We start from the raw sequence: 15,454 nt of genomic DNA on the forward strand, positions 1-15,454 counted from the left end.
TGCTTTATTCTGTATTTAGGGTCGCGGTGGGCCTGGAGTCTATGCCAGGAGACTAAGAGCACGAGGCGGGGTACACCCTGGAGGAGGGGGGCCAATCCATCACAGAGCACACACTCATTTACACACTACTATTCGGGAACGCCAAATTAGCCTAATCTGCATGTCTCTGGACTGAGGGAGGAAACCAGAGTACCCGAACGAAACCCACCAAGTACGGAGAGAACATGCAAACTCCATGCACACAGAGACGGGAATTGAACCTAGATCCTTGAAGTGCAAGGTGACAGTGCTAACCACCACACTAGACAATTTCATTTTACATGCAATTTTTTATTTCACATGTAAAGCATGTTTGTTTATTAATGTTTTTTATGATTTTCTTAAAAACATGATATATTGTATTATTTTCATTCGTAATTTCATTGTAAAATCTTTCTTGTGTACACGTTCATACACTTCTGAGTCTGCTTTGTGAAAATATTCACTGTTTAATAAAATTTTATTTGAATTGAACTTTTCACAAAACATCATGGTTTATTTTTTTCTTTCTTTTTAGTTTATATGTCGATGTTCAGGCCAATAGAAACTTATAAAGAGACGCAGCTTTACACTTCATTTTTATGTGATTTTATTCGTCGTTTATTGCTCATTCATCCTGAAGGTTGCTGCCGATCTGGAGTGTATCCTGGGAAAAACTGAGCAAACACTCTGTTTCACACACGCCTTTACACCTACAAGCAATTCAGATTTGTCAACACAGATTTTTGATTTAGGACAAAACCCGAGGTCCCAGAGGAAACACATCAGACGGTGTGAAACTTCTCCGGTAGAAGTGTTAACCCGAGCTTCTGGTCGGACTCCCCGCAGCGGTGAGCACATCTCACCGATGTGATCATCAGAAAATCCATGAGTGAGAGGAGTCAGCCTCACTAAAATGTTTCAAGCTGAGATCTCAACTCGGTGTGCCAAATAACTCCACGTGTTTGTTGACCTGCAGCCGGGGCAACTGCTGGAGAGTTCCGTGCCATGCACACGGCGGGTTCGAGGAGCAGAAGGAAAAAAAAAAAAGTACAAATGAAATCTTGCCTAAATGTGCACTTGGTACACTCTCTGTCTCAGTGTCAGTGTGGTGCTCCTCTCTAATCACTGCATTATAACTACTACATTATTACACATGGATTTTTTTTTTTTACAGTACAGCTTTATTTCCATCTAGTTTCTAGCACTCTACAGTTTTCTTTTTTATTAGCATTGTTATTATTACTCTTTCTTTCTTAAGAAAGAAACAAGCTCTTCTTCCTGAAGTGCATCTTCAACTCTGGTGGTAATCAGATCCTCCAGTGCAATACGTAATCCCAAGGTGCACCGCTCAATGAATAAGCGCATGACCTAATCCCATGAAGCATTGCGGTGCACACAGGGGAGGGAGGGAGAAATAGGGGTGGGGGGGTGTTTGGCTGGTTTGGAGCCCCGCCCACCGCGCTCGTGCGGACCAGTGAGTGCTGTTTGACATGACATCATCTTTATTTTCAGTGCGCCGTGACTCGAAGAGAAGGAGGGAAAGAAGAGAGGAAAAAAAAAAAAAAGAAATCCTCAACAACCTACTGCAGAGAAACTTTGTTTCCACGCTGGAAGTGAGAGGATGTTTCAGGATCCTGTTCGCTGGGAACTTTCTTGGGAAAAAACTTCTTCCTGGTGGCACTTTTAGGTTGTTGGTTTTTTTGTTTGTTCGGTTTTGCTCGCACTTACACATTACATCACATCGCACCTCTCTTCTCCTCTCCACCACACGAAACTTTTTTTTTTTTTCTTCTGTCCTTAAAAATGGACGGTTTGTTTTATAATGAAGCTCTGGATGGTGTTTTGAACCATCCTCATCCTCATCCTCATGCTCATCCTCTTCACCCCGAGGCTGGAGGAGGTGGTGGTGGTGGTGGTGGAGGAGGGAACGGGTTCGAGACCCTGACGCGCAACCTGAGCCTGAACCTCACGGACGCGCACGCGGCGCACGACGCGCTCACGCTCACGTCCCCCGACCTGCACCTCCTCAAGCTCACGTCCCCCGAGCTCGAGCGGCTCCTCATCCAGTCGTGCAACGGCGCGTCCCCCACCAGCCCCGCGCGCGCCTTCCAGGCTCCCAAGCACGCCGCCGCGGACGACGAGCAGGACGCCTTCCCCGCGCCCGAGTTCCATCAGTGCCACCCGCGGATGTCCGGCGACGTGCCACCTGTCGTGGCCGCGGGGCCGCCGCCGCACGCCTTCCACGCCGAGCAGCACGCCTGGGACGCGTACGCGTGCGCGCCCCCGCAGTTCGGCTGCTGCGCGCCGGCGCTCAAGGACGAGCCGCAGCAAGTGCCCGAGACGCCGCCGCTGTCGCCCATCGACATGGAGGACCAGGAGAGGATCAAAGCCGAGAGGAAGCGCATGAGGAACCGCGTGGCCGCCTCCAAGTGCCGGAAGCGGAAGCTGGAGCGGCTCGCGCGGCTCGAGGAGAGGGTGAGCCGGTTAACGGGGGAGAACGGAGAGCTGCGCGGCGCCGCGGACTCCCTCCGGGACCAGGTCACGCAGCTCCGGCACCAGCTCCTGGATCACATCAAGAGCGGCTGTAAGCTCCTCAGCCAGCAGCTGCAGACTGTCAAAGAGTTTTAAATGCTGCGCGCGCGCCGTCCGTTACTTTTATACGTGTTGTTTTTGGAACAAATTCAAAAACTTCAAAGAGACTTTGAATCAGGACAAACTGCCAGGTCAGTTCCATTTCCTTTCAGGCCTTGGTTTACATGATGGTTTGTTTATGTTTGTTTGTTTGTTTGTTTGTTTTCTGGCCCGGAAATGACTTCCACCCCATGCTGGATTGGAGCTTACTTTTTTTTTTGGTCCTTCTTTAAAATGCACCTTACTCCACACTCATACTGTAGTTACTCCACAGTGTCTTCCTTTAGACTAAAAATCACATACAGCCCCTTTAACCAGACTGCACTGTAATATATAGATTTATTTTGTTTGCTTGTTTTTTTTTTTTTTTTAAACTTGTCTTCCACTGTCTAAAGGAAGTTGTTTGTGTAAGACTTTTTTCACAGAAGGGGGGTAATCTCTATTCATCCAAAAATGAATACAAAATATGCAGGTGACTCTTAACTTGCTGCAGGTGTATGTATATAGTGTATGTATGTATGTAAATGTGTGTGTGCGGGGAATGTTCCCACCTCAGGCCTGGTTTCCCCAGGATACAGGACTCCAGATCCACTTGACCTCTATAAAGCACTTACTAATTATAAATGAATGGATTTTATATTAACACATGCTGTCATGTTTTTTTTTTTCTCCTCTCTCTACTTATCCTTTTACTAATATACAGTTTTGCACTGTTTTAAGTTTTCTACAATCTTTGTCCTACATTGTAATAAGAAACAAAATGTGTAAACATATTTTATACTGTCAAATCACCTGAACATGATGTTTTTTTTTTCTTGTACAGTGATCTGTTGATGCACCATGAACACAAGCAACTGTTTCAGTGCAACTTAAATAAATGGAAACTTTTTAAAAATTGATAAAATGTACTCATTTAATACGATCGGGACAGTGTTGGATGTGTTTAGGTTTCGAACAAGGGTCAATCTTTCAGATTATCTGTGGTATTTATGTCAATCACCGAGCGGAGGCCAAGAGACAAAACTCGGTCCATGCTCTTTAGGTGTCTCTCCCCTGTCAATCATTATCTATATCGAGAAGTTGTGGATCAGGTCGGCTCTTTCCCTCATATGGAAGTGAATTACACCTTCACATTACAGGAATAAACACGAGACAGGGTTTACAGTATTTCCTGTATTTATAAACCATTACAATGTAAAAAAACAAAAACAAAACATTACTTCATAAACAGATATTTACAAAAATGCAAAACACCACCACAAAGACCAGGATATCATAATTTTGTCGAAAATGTTAGCACAGACTAGCTATGTAAAACCACACCTGGTCCGTGAGTAACAAGAGATTGTTTTCATTTGAAGTGAACTGTATCGTCCGAGCACTGACGATAGTGTACACTTAGATGGCGCCTCAGCAGAGTGACAGACCCTCCTTGGCGGCCAGCCGCTGCCTGTGGATGTTGTCCTGCTCGAGCTCCTCGTGACTCGGGTGCCAGAGGCGGGCGAGGATGCGCTCCACGTTCAGAGCGTACACGGTGTGAGACGGCATTACGCTGCGGTGCACCTGACCACGACACACACACAAAAACAGTTTGGGTTAAATTCATGACAGCCATATGTATATTCAACAGCCAGCCATTTTCCATCTTACACGTCGACGATTTACCCCAGTGGAGCTTTAAGTGGAAAGGAAATCCACCTGAAATTTGCAAGAGGTCATTATTAAGCAAATAAACCCAACCCATGCACAGTTTGTTTAGCCATCCTACAGAGACAAGGCTGGTGTTCAAAACAACCTGGAACAAACCTGAATAGACAGATAGCACGTTCTGCTGAAGGGCCCCCGTTTCAGTTTATTAATAACAAAGTGACTTGTCATACACGGTCAAGTTGCTAGTCAGGTGAGCACTTAGGGCTGAAGAAAAACTGTATATACACACACACACACACACTCATATACACAGTGCTGTGATAGTTATCCTGAATTATTATTTTTTTAAATATTTGTCGCACTTAAATGATTTAGGCTAATTTTAAAATTATACAAATATAACCTGAGTAAAGACAAAATGTTTTTAAACGATTTAATTTAATTACAAAAAAATAAAAATAAATGAAGGTTTTAGAGTGGCCTAGTAGTCAAAGTCAGAACTTTAATCCGATTGAAATGCTATGAAATTATTAAAATTCCTCCAGTGTGGCTGAATTAAAAACAATTCTGCAATGAAGAGCGGCCCAAAATTCCTCCACAGCGATGTGAAAGTCTCACTGCCAGTTATGGCGAACACCTGATTGAAGTTGTTGCTGCCAAGGGTGGAACAACCAGTTATTAGGTTTAGGAGGCAATTACTTTTTCACATATGCCCAGACAGGTTTGGACAGCTTCTTTCCCCTGAATAAACGAAATAATCATTTATAAACTGCATTTAGCATGTACCCGGGTTATCTTTGTGTAATATTACAATGTGTTTGATGATCTGCACCATTCAAGTGACCAAAAGTAAAAAAAAAAAAAAAAAAAACAATCAGGAAGGGCCAAATTCTTTTTCACAGCATGGTACATAAAACATTATTCTCGATCTCTGGTTTTTGTGTGAAAATGTTCTTGGTGTTTTTCTAGCGGAGCACAATATTGAAGCTGACTGATTTAGTTTGTGGAAAATTTCAATTAGCTTTTTAAGGGAGACAAGAAGACAGACAACGATATTGTGTGAGATTAAACGAGGAAATACATGAGAGTGAGAATAATAAATTCACTTGTGTCACTGAACGAATACTTTCCCGTAATATACTTTATGCAGTCCTTTTTTTTTTAGCGTGCTCAACAATTATGATGTTTATTTTTACTGCTGTATGAAACATCATGTTAAGAAATTGGATTTAATATCATGGAACATCCAAAAGACAATTTATAATTTGTTATACAACTACATCAAAGTTATAAACCAGTTATGTTAAACATTCTTCCCTCATCAGCCTCGATTTTGTCTCTCAGATTGGATCACGTGTTTATAAGCGTCTGATCTGGATCACTATATGGTTTTATTAGACATGCTATTAATCTCAGATGACATGAAGCTTTTTCTGTAGAAACAGTAACACATCTTCACGTTATAGCCGGAAGTTCCTGTGCTGTTCTCCTGTTGTACCAAAACCATGAACAACTTCTGACCAATCGGAATCGAGCATTCGACTGCACTGTTGTAAAGTTATGAAATAAAACACGGTGTGAATTTTATCAGCATGAAATATCATCTGGTGAACGTCTGTAAAAGGTAGTCACCTGTAGCGCCTCAAGGAGATCGAACAAGCTGATGGGAGGCAGAGGGGCGGGGGCGCTGGTGCCAGAGCAGGCCAATAGGAAAGCAGCCTGCTGTTCTGCATCATCAGGAGACACCTGAGGAGGCAGAGCTGCCTGCAGCGAGGCACTAGGAGGGGGGCTGCGGGGGGAAAAAGCAGACACACGGGTGTTAACTTTATCTAGCACAAAGATATGTAACCATGACAACGAAAACAAGTACAGGTAATCTCTGATCTGTAATCTGGGAGCACGTTCGTAAGTCAGATTTGTTCTTAAGTAAATATTGGTATCTGGTACACTGCAGTGTAAAATGTTTTGTAAAGCACATGTGAGCTACTTCTGCGAATGAACCGGAAGTAGAACTGCGATCTGTTTGTAACTCGAATCGGGAACTACCTGTAGTATTTATTACTCAGGACTACACAGCTCTCACTCTTAAAACAGAAAATGTAGGTGTAAAATATCTCTGGCTGCAGGATGCAGCATGTGACGAGAGACTCACTACTCTGTGAGGGTGTGGTACGCGGCCAGGCTGTTCTTGAGGTACGGCTGCGGGGCGACGTCGTTGCCGAAGGCGTATCGGAAGTGTCCGTCTCTCAGGCGGTAGGCTTTTCTCCTCGACACCACCGCCGTGATGAGGTCTTTCAGATGCACCTGACCGACAGGAAAGACAAAAACAATGAAACAGTGCTTGTTTTAAACAAGAAAACCGTTACAAACCACACACGCACACCTCTAGAGCGCACACGATAGTGCTCACGGCGTCCTCGGTGACGTTGTCCAGGCCCATCTCGAAGGCGGTGACCATCATCCGGGCTTCCAGTTGCCCCCGAGTCGGCAGTAGCAGGGTGTGAGCGCTGAGCTTCATCTCGTCCTCCTCGGCTCCGGGCTCGCGGGGGCTGAACGTCTGCGCTCCACTCAGCGGGTTCTGGGGCTGAAAGCGATGCTGGACAGACATGAGAACATCATGTGAGGACATGACGTTAATGGAAAGGGAAAAAGAAGGGGTGGGGGGGTCAGGAAAGTTAGCTTACGTCGAATTTCTGTCGCACAGAGGAAAATTTCTTTTTGCCTTTCAGCTTGGCAGGCTTCGAGGGAGGACCGACGGACCACTGCAGTGAGCTGGGACCCTCTGCTGAAGTAGAAGAAGAAGAAGAAACATATATAAAGGAACAGGAGCAAAACTGACACATACCTTTTCACCTTAAGCAGACACTAAAGCACTATCGAGTACGGTAAACAATTTCCTGAGCGTTTTATTTGATGTTAATCACTATGAGTTACTAAAACACCTCATGGGACTGGGATAAACGATGTCATGATACCCAGGTGATTCGATTCGATTTGTAGCGATTTCTTAAGAGTTTTTTTTCCCAGATTTTGTTCACCATGGGAATCGCTGATCAGTTTTAGTGACTCGGATCTTTGAGTCTCGTTCAGAAAAACGGTTGAATCTTTTTAGCAAAATGTAATTAAAATGTTATGCATTACGTCCCAAACATCTACTACTTTTTACGCAAACGTCGATCTCACAACGGACAAGACAAAAATGTAACATTATAAGAAAAAGTAAAAAAATATGAACTCATTATTTACTGGGGTATTTAGTCTATGATTAGCACGCCTCACCTCTTCTCTGATAATTCCCGGGTTTAAGCTGCTCGTTTATCACAGCCTCACGCTTAATCAAATTGATTAGTTCATCTCTCGAGTCGTTCGTTATGGGGCGGTCACGTGACGATTCAAAGAACTCAAAAACTCTGGAGATGAACTAAACAAGTCTCTTTCTAGCTCAGACTGCATCAGTTAAGCGTTTGTGGCAGTCACTTGATGAACGAACACCTCATAAAACCCGAAGACCCGAAACAGATGACCTCATTCCTGTACAGAACCTACGATGAACGAATCATTCCCCGAGACGACTCGAGTCACACGTATTAAGATCCGTTCAAAATGATGAACGAATCTTTCAAGAACGCTCTATCACTACTGCGCTGCCTGCCAATGTGTAATAGTTTAGAGCACCACCTGTAGGATTACAGAGAAACTGCAACATTTAACTACCTGAAATGTATATTTATTTTTAAAAATCGATTGTCAAGTCAGCAGGGTGATACGTGAATTTTCAATGCTTTATATGTAACTGTCCCTATCTTAATTGGCCATTTTGCATTTTTTTCTGCACACCTGGAAAAACTGCTGCTAAATCTACTTGTACAAAATTCAGAGAAATGTGTGCGAGTTAAAAACAAAACAAAAAAAAAATAAGAAAAATTACAATTCTCCTCCCCTCCCCCCAAAAAAGGCTGCATTTGGGGAAAAAAAACAAAAAACAAAACAAAAAAACAAATGACACGAGCAAAGCACAAATGAAGGAAAAGCTTTACGTGAAGAGCGTGACATGCAAAACTTGGCACAAAGGGTGAGGATTATGTGTACACAGTCAATACTACAAGGACAATGTACTTTGACACCCAGTTGTCATGACGATTATTGAGCGATCGTCCCTTAGTTTACTGACTGACCGACTTCCTTCATTACTAAACACAAGGCTGACTGAAAAGTCTCTAAATATTTACTTTATAGGTGCAAATGTAAAAGTACCTGGAGCAGATACAATGATCTGGCAGCGTGTGAGGATGGCCAGCAGGAAGTCATTGTGGACGTGAACTGCAAAAGAAGAAATGTCATAAAAATGTCTGAAATGTAAGGAACAAAATCTCTCTAAAATGATGAGGCAGAAGATTTATCTTCCAGAAAAGCAGCACACGAGTGACTTCTGGACTTTCAGGGTGTTTTCACATTAAAAATCTGCGTTATTTCCTTTAAATTGACCCTTATTTAGTGAAAATGTATAATGTATTCTCTGGAGTGATGATGTCTTCGGTCAGGTGACCTCTCTCCTATGGAAGGAGTCTCCAGTGTCAGAGGTCAAGCTGTGAGATTTTTTTGCGACGGCTTCAGGATGGATGAGTTTACGCTGCGTGGTCTTTGGAATTGATAGAGACCACAGGAAAGTCTGTCTGTCTACCCATCCATCTTTACATCTCTCAATATCTATCTAATTTTCTCTCTGTTTCTCAGTCCATCTCTGTCTCTCTCTCTCTCTCTCTCGCCATCTCTGTATGTCTCTCAACATCTCTGTCTCTCTCTCTCGCCATCTCTGTATGTCTCTCAACATCCCTCAGTCTCTTTCAACATCTCCCGATATCAGTCTAACATCTATCTCTCTGTCTATCAATATCTCTCCATCTCCAAATATCTTTCTATCTATCAGTCTATATTTATCTCTTTTTGTCTCAGTCTACCTGTCTGTCAATATCTTTCTCTCTATCTCCAACTCACATCTGTCCAATTCTCTCTCTCTTCTTCCCTCAGTTATCTATATCTCCATCTCTCAGTCTGTCACTCTCCATCTCTCAGTCTCTCTTTCTCTCCATCTCTCAGTCTGACTCTCCGTCTGTCTCTCCCTCTCTCCGTCTGTCTCTCTCCATCTGTCTCTCTCCCTCTCTCCGTCTGTCTCTCTCTCCATCTCTCAGTCTCTCTCTCTCTCCATCTCTGTCTCTCTCTCTCTCCATCTCTCAGTCTCTCTCTCTCACTCTCCATCTCTCTCACTCTCCATCTCTCTCACTCTCCATCTCTCTCACTCTCCATCTCTCAGTCTCTCTCTCTCTCCATCTCTCAGTCTCTCTCTCTCTCCATCTCTCAGTCTCTCTCTCTCTCTCCATCTCTCAGTCTCTCTCTCCATCTCTCTCTCTCCGTCTCAGTCTCTCTCTCTCTCCATCTCTCAGTCTCTCTCTCTCTCCATCTCTCAGTCTCTCTCTCTCTCCATCTCTCAGTCTCTCTCTCTCTCCATCTCTCAGTCTCTCTCTCTCTCTCCATCTCTCTCACTCTCCATCTCTCTCACTCTCCATCTCTCTCACTCTCCATCTCTCAGTCTCTCTCTCTCAGTCTCTATCTCCATCTCTCAGTCTCTCTCTCCATCTCTCAGTCTCTCTCTCCATCTCTCTCTCTCCGTCTCTCAGTCTCTCTCTCTCTCCGTCTCTCCAACTGTCACTCTCCATCTCTCCGTCTCTCCAACTGTCACTCTCCATCTCTCAGTCTCTCCAACTGTCACTCTCCATCTCTCAGTCTCTCCAACTGTCCATCTCTCAGTCTCTCACTCTCCATCTCTCAGTCTCTCTCTCTCTCCGTCTCTCTCTCTCCGTCTCTCCAACTGTCACTCTCCATCTCTCCGTCTCTCCAACTGTCACTCTCCATCTCTCAGTCTCTCCAACTGTCACTCTCCATCTCTCAGTCTCTCCAACTGTCACTCTCCATCTCTCAGTCTCTCCAACTGTCACTCTCCATCTCTCAGTCTCTCCAACTGTCCATCTCTCAGTCTCTCACTCTCCATCTCTCAGTCTCTCACTCTCCATCTCTCAGTCTCTCTCTCTCTCCATCTCTTTGTCTCTCTCTCCATCTCTCAGTCTCTCTCTCCATCTCTCACTCTCTCTCTTCATCTCTCTCTCTCCATCTCTCAGTCTCTCACTCTCTCTCTCCGTCTCTCAGTCTCTCTCACTCTCCATCTCTCAGTCTCTCACTCTCCATCTCTCAGTCTCCATCTCTCAGTCTCTCACTCTCCATCTCTCAGTCTCTCTTTCTCTCCAACTGTCACTCTCCATCTCTCAGTCTCTCAGTCTCCATCTCTCAGTCTCTCACTCTCCATCTCTCAGTCTCTCACTCTCCATCTCTCAGTCTCTCACTCTCAATCTCTCAGTCTCTCTCTCTCCGTCTCTCAGTCTCTCTTTCTCTCCAACTGTCACTCTCCATCTCTCAGTCTCTCTCTCTCTCCATCTCTCAGTCTCTCTCACTCCATCTTTTCCGTCTCTCTCTCTCCGTCTCTCTCTCTCCGTCTCTCTCTCTCCGTCTCTCTCTCCATCTCTCTGTCTGGCTCTCCATCCCTCTCTTAATATCTATCTCTCTCTCTCTCCGTCTCTCAGTCTCTCTCTCTCCGTCTCTCTCTCCATCTCTCTGTCTGGCTCTCCATCCCTCTCTTAATATCTATCTCTCCGTCTCTCCGTCTCTCTCTCTCCGTCTCTCCGTCTGGCTCTCTCCATCTCTCCGTCTGGCTCTCTCCATCTCTCCGTCTGGCTCTCTCCATCTCTCTGTCTGGCTCTCTCCATCTCTCTCTTAATATCTATCTCTCCGTCTCTCAGTCTCTCTCCCTCTCTCCGTCTGTCTCTCTCCCTCTCTCCGTCTGTCTCTCTCCATCTCTCCGTCTGTCTCTCTCCATCTCTCCGTCTGTCTCTCTCCATCTCTCCGTCTGTCTCTCTCCATCTCTCCAACTGTCACTCTCCATCTCTCCGTCTCTCTCTATCTCACTCCAACTGTCACTCTCCATCTCTCAGTCTCTCAGTCTTTCTCTCTCTGTCTCTCTCTCCAACTCTTACTTAATATCTATCTCTCCGTCTCTCAGTTATATGACAAAGAGAGGTGTTTTATTTCTTACTTTACACACACTCCTGCTTTGTTGGTGACCTGACACGTGTGTGTGAGTAAACCATACTTTATTATCTTGACCAAAGCCAGAGGGTGATGCACTCTCATACACACACTCTCAGACAGACAGACAGTGTGTGTGTGTGATGTTAGAGACCCTCACCATTATCGTGTCCCAGGAGGCGGCGAGCTTCAACATCAAACTCTTCTTTACTGATCTTCTGTTTAAACCACAGCTTTAGATTTGCCCAGTAACTAACACACACACACACACACACACACACACACACACAAATAAATAAACATGAGTACAGGGTACAAGTGTTGCACTAGATTTGATGTAAATAACACTACAGTTCAGAGTTATCTCCATAGCATCTCACACACAGTGTGTGTGTGTGTGTGTGTGAGAGAGAGATTAGTAAAGCTTGTGTTTGTTGTTGTTATTATTAGCCGGCTAATGTGGCTAAACCTGCTCGTGACATCTCTGTATATGTATTAATGATGTACACAGTGGGAGTGTATTAACCCACCCCGGCCCCGTCTGTCTGTGTCTGTGTGTGTGTGTGTGTGTGTGTGAGAGAGAGAGCTCGAGCTCACTGCTTTATATTGTCTCCGATGGCGTCCGTTAGGTTCTTCTTCGCCAGCTCCAGTTCGCTCGCGTGAGCTGCCATGGCGACCTCAGCGCCAAGCCTCGAGCGCAACCGGAAACGTGGAGGAGCGCAGATCCTTAAACAATACCGATATCATGAAAGTGGTGCATGGATTAAGATTTATTGATTATAATACCGAGGCGGAAGTCTGATAGCAACTAGAGAGTGCGGCTTCTTCTACACTACAGCTCTGTAAAACCTCCACCGCCACCTGCTGTTCGGGAGTGGTATAGCGCTGCAATTCTTTAGACCAGCAACACCGTTATCAGGTTTAAAAGCAAAATGGAGGATACTGATAATATTTCACTTACTACTAATAATAACCACCACCACCACTACTACTACTACTACTACTACTACTACTATAATAATAATAATAATAATAATAATAACAAGCAAACATAAATAAATAAATAGATTGGTTATGTTACCTCTTGGGAAAATTATTATTATTATTATTATTATTATTATTATTATTATTTAATTGTATTTATTTATGTATTCATTTATTAATTTTAGTTTTTTATATTTTATTTTTATTTGTATTCGTTTTCCCTAATACTTTTTACTAGGCTATATTATTTAATATAAACTAATTTTAATTAGTTTTAGTGATTTGATGATGATAAAATTTACAAAAAGTTTAGAAAAAGTAAACATATTTACTGTAAAATACAGTGACACATACATAAAGATACAGTATTGCCTTAAACCTAATAGTTTTCTTGCTGTTGAACTGAAATCTAAACTCAGCCAGCAGAGGACAGCATAAGGTTACAATTTTACAATTACAATCCTCTTACAATCTGTGTTGCTTTTTTTGAGCAAGGCATCACTATAATAATAATAATAATAATAATAATAATAATAATAATAATAATAATAAAAATACGAATAAGAATAATGATACAACAACAACAATAGTACTTATACTAATAATAATCTAACTTTGTTTTATTTTTTATTTTTTATTTTATTATTATTAAATGCTACATTATCTCTGTAAACACTGACTGACCACAAGTAGTCCTGGACATTCACTGCTTATGTAAATTGATTATATATATAAAAAAAAAAACATAGATAAACACACATATATGGAAATATGACCATTGCCATTGATTTTATTTTATTATATTTTTTATAATATAAAAAAATTAAAGATTGTTTATTATTTTTTACATGTTTTTATTATATATATATATATATATATATATATATATGTGTTTTTAAAATATTCATTTTTAGTATTTTTGTATTTTTATTATAGATCTTCTTCTTCTTCTTCTTCTTCTTATTATTATTATAAATAAATAATACAAAATAAATATATATATATTTTAAATATATTATTATTTAAAATATTTTAGTTATATATAACAAATTATATAATTAAAAAAAATTTATATTAACTTTTATAACTTTTATATCATAAACAAATAATACTAGTATAAAATCAATGGTACTGTTCATATTTACATATGTGTGTTCAGTTACACAGCTTGTGCATGACAGTGACAATAACCTCTTCCACGACACTTCCATTCAAAACAATGGGTTAAACAGATTAAACCAGGATGTCAGAATGTCGCCTCCACCCTCAGGCCAGACTGGAAACAGGGGCCATTCATTCCCCGTACAGCCTAGTGCACAAACATGTTTAAAACAAATCGAGTGACTTTCTTTGTGGTATTTTTTGTTCCAAAACAGCGCTAGAGCCTGTCAGGGGTTTTAAGAGTGACCCAGATGTTTGGCAGTCCAGTCTTCCTAAATGGTTGAGTAAAAAAAAAAAAATCTATAAACTCCAAATGGAAGGCAGATGCTCAGCAGGAAAAGCGCACACCACAGAAGTTGATTAACAGGACAGCCAGGACGTTTATTTATTACTCAACAAGTCTGTTTGGTTTATGAAGAGAGAGGCCGTGTGTTTGGTATTTACAGCATACATGGTTTGTTTCGTGGATTACGGCAGAAGTACTTCATTTGGGGATTTAGAGGTAATGAACGGCCTGCTTCTTTATTTTCCAGACAGAATTAACAGGATGACGGAGGCAGACAGAGGGATGATTCATCAGTTCTGCCATGTAGGACTCCTGGCTTTGTGTTTGTTTCAGACAGCTCGGAGTAAATAAATAAATATATAAATGACGCCTGGCAGCCGGGGTCCCTCAGGATCACTGGCCCCGTCCCTCCTCTCACTGCACCCAGGTTAGGACGGCAGCATGGTGAGGCTGACTCACATCTCATCTCATCCCGAGGCACGCCGCGTGAGTAACACTGACCCCCGGTACACGGCTCTAACGGGGCAACTTTTCATAAACAATAACTGGAAGTATCAGAAGTATCACCGTCCCTATTTACATGGTGATGATTAGTCAGACTGGGAGCAGAGCCTGGGCTCCAAAAGGAAGAGTAAAGACACACAGTACGCACAACATTAAAGAGGAACAGTGGAGTGAAAAGAACAAAAACAAACAGCAAAAACAAATAGAGAAGAGTACAGAGTGGAGAACTGTAGTGCAGAGAAATAAACAGCGGGTGAGGATAGAACAGTCCAGGACGGGAAATGGTAGGAATGTAAAGTAGGGAAAAGTTAATAAAAAAAACTAATAGAGAGCAGTAGAGAACAGTATATACAGAATACTAAAGGACTATATGGAACTTTATCAGTGAACAGTATAGAAGAGCTAAAGAACAGTACATAATAATGATAAGTAAAAGAAAAGTAATGGTTACTAGACACCAGTACTAATGAGCATTGATTAGTAGAGAACAGTACAGCAAACAATGATGCAATAAGGAGTATGGAGCATTACCAAAAACCAAAACAATAACGGTTAGTAAAGAAGAGTCCTGAACAGTAGCAATTTGTGGAGAACAGTACAAAACAGTAACGTAGAGAACAGTTCAGTAAACAATAACGCAATGCAGAGCATGGACCGTTACCAAAAACTAAAACAGTACTGTTTAGTAAAGATCAGTGCAGAACAGTAAGGATTAGTAAAGAACAGTGCTGATGAGCACTTATTAGTAGAGAACAGTAACAATGAGTAGAGAACTGTGCAGAACAGTAAGGATTACGATAGAGAACGGTACTAACGAGCAATGATTAGTGGAGAACAGTACAGTAAACAATACTGCAACGCGTATGAGTATGGATCAAACTAAAACAGTAACGTTTAGTTAAGAACATTACAGAAGAGTAAGGATTAGTAAAGATCAGTGCAGAACATTACTGGCTATTAGAGAACAGTACAGAAGAGTAATAATCAGTGCAGAACAGTAACGATTCGTAAAGAACAGTACAGAAGTGTAATAATCAGTGCAGAACAGTAACGATTCGTAAAGAACAGTACAGAAGAGTAATA

The 15,454-nt window shown here is 42.2% G+C and overlaps 2 protein-coding genes across 3 annotated transcripts; one reads left to right on the top strand and one right to left on the bottom strand.

Moving 5' to 3' along the window:
* Nucleotides 1-919: 919 nt before the first annotated feature.
* Nucleotides 920-3,016, top strand: LOC128507667 (transcription factor Jun-like). Its single transcript, XM_053478758.1, has one exon. The coding sequence runs from the start codon at nucleotides 1,825-1,827 to the stop codon at nucleotides 2,647-2,649; it is 825 nt and encodes a 274-aa protein (XP_053334733.1). The 5' UTR covers nucleotides 920-1,824; the 3' UTR covers nucleotides 2,650-3,016.
* Nucleotides 3,017-3,803: 787 nt separating this feature from the next.
* Nucleotides 3,804-12,258, bottom strand: tada1 (transcriptional adaptor 1). Of its 2 annotated transcripts, none has more exons than XM_053513349.1 (8): nucleotides 12,034-12,175; nucleotides 11,597-11,688; nucleotides 8,557-8,622; nucleotides 6,987-7,084; nucleotides 6,686-6,898; nucleotides 6,455-6,606; nucleotides 5,935-6,091; nucleotides 3,804-4,215 (listed from the first exon to the last, which is right to left on the bottom strand). In XM_053513349.1, exons 1-8 carry the CDS (start codon nucleotides 12,105-12,107, stop codon nucleotides 4,063-4,065), a joined length of 1,005 nt encoding a protein of 334 aa, XP_053369324.1. In that variant the 5' UTR covers nucleotides 12,108-12,175; the 3' UTR covers nucleotides 3,804-4,062. The 2 variants fall into 2 exon arrangements, with proteins under 2 accessions (XP_053369324.1, XP_053369242.1); XM_053513267.1 differs by having other exon boundaries at nucleotides 3,806-4,215; nucleotides 6,987-7,087; nucleotides 12,034-12,258.
* Between the last annotated feature and the right edge of the window lie 3,196 nt (nucleotides 12,259-15,454).

This window comes from Clarias gariepinus, chromosome 1 (assembly GCF_024256425.1).
Source record: "Clarias gariepinus isolate MV-2021 ecotype Netherlands chromosome 1, CGAR_prim_01v2, whole genome shotgun sequence".
NCBI lineage: Eukaryota > Metazoa > Chordata > Actinopteri > Siluriformes > Clariidae > Clarias > Clarias gariepinus.

What these genes read in the sequence shown, in the direction of transcription:
- LOC128507667 (XM_053478758.1), top strand. Translation starts at nt 1,825, where the DNA reads ATGGACGGTTTGTTTTATAATGAAGCTCTGGATGGTGTTTTGAACCAT.
- tada1 (XM_053513267.1), bottom strand. Translation starts at nt 12,107, where the DNA reads ATGGCAGCTCACGCGAGCGAACTGGAGCTGGCGAAGAAGAACCTAACG. An exon ending in CTGTGCGACAGAAATTCGAC is followed by an intron (nt 6,899 to 6,986) that starts GTAAGCTAACTT and finishes ATGTCTGTCCAG; the next exon opens with CATCGCTTTCAGCCCCAGAA. An exon ending in CTATCGTGTGCGCTCTAGAG is followed by an intron (nt 6,607 to 6,685) that starts GTGTGCGTGTGT and finishes CCTGTCGGTCAG; the next exon opens with GTGCATCTGAAAGACCTCAT.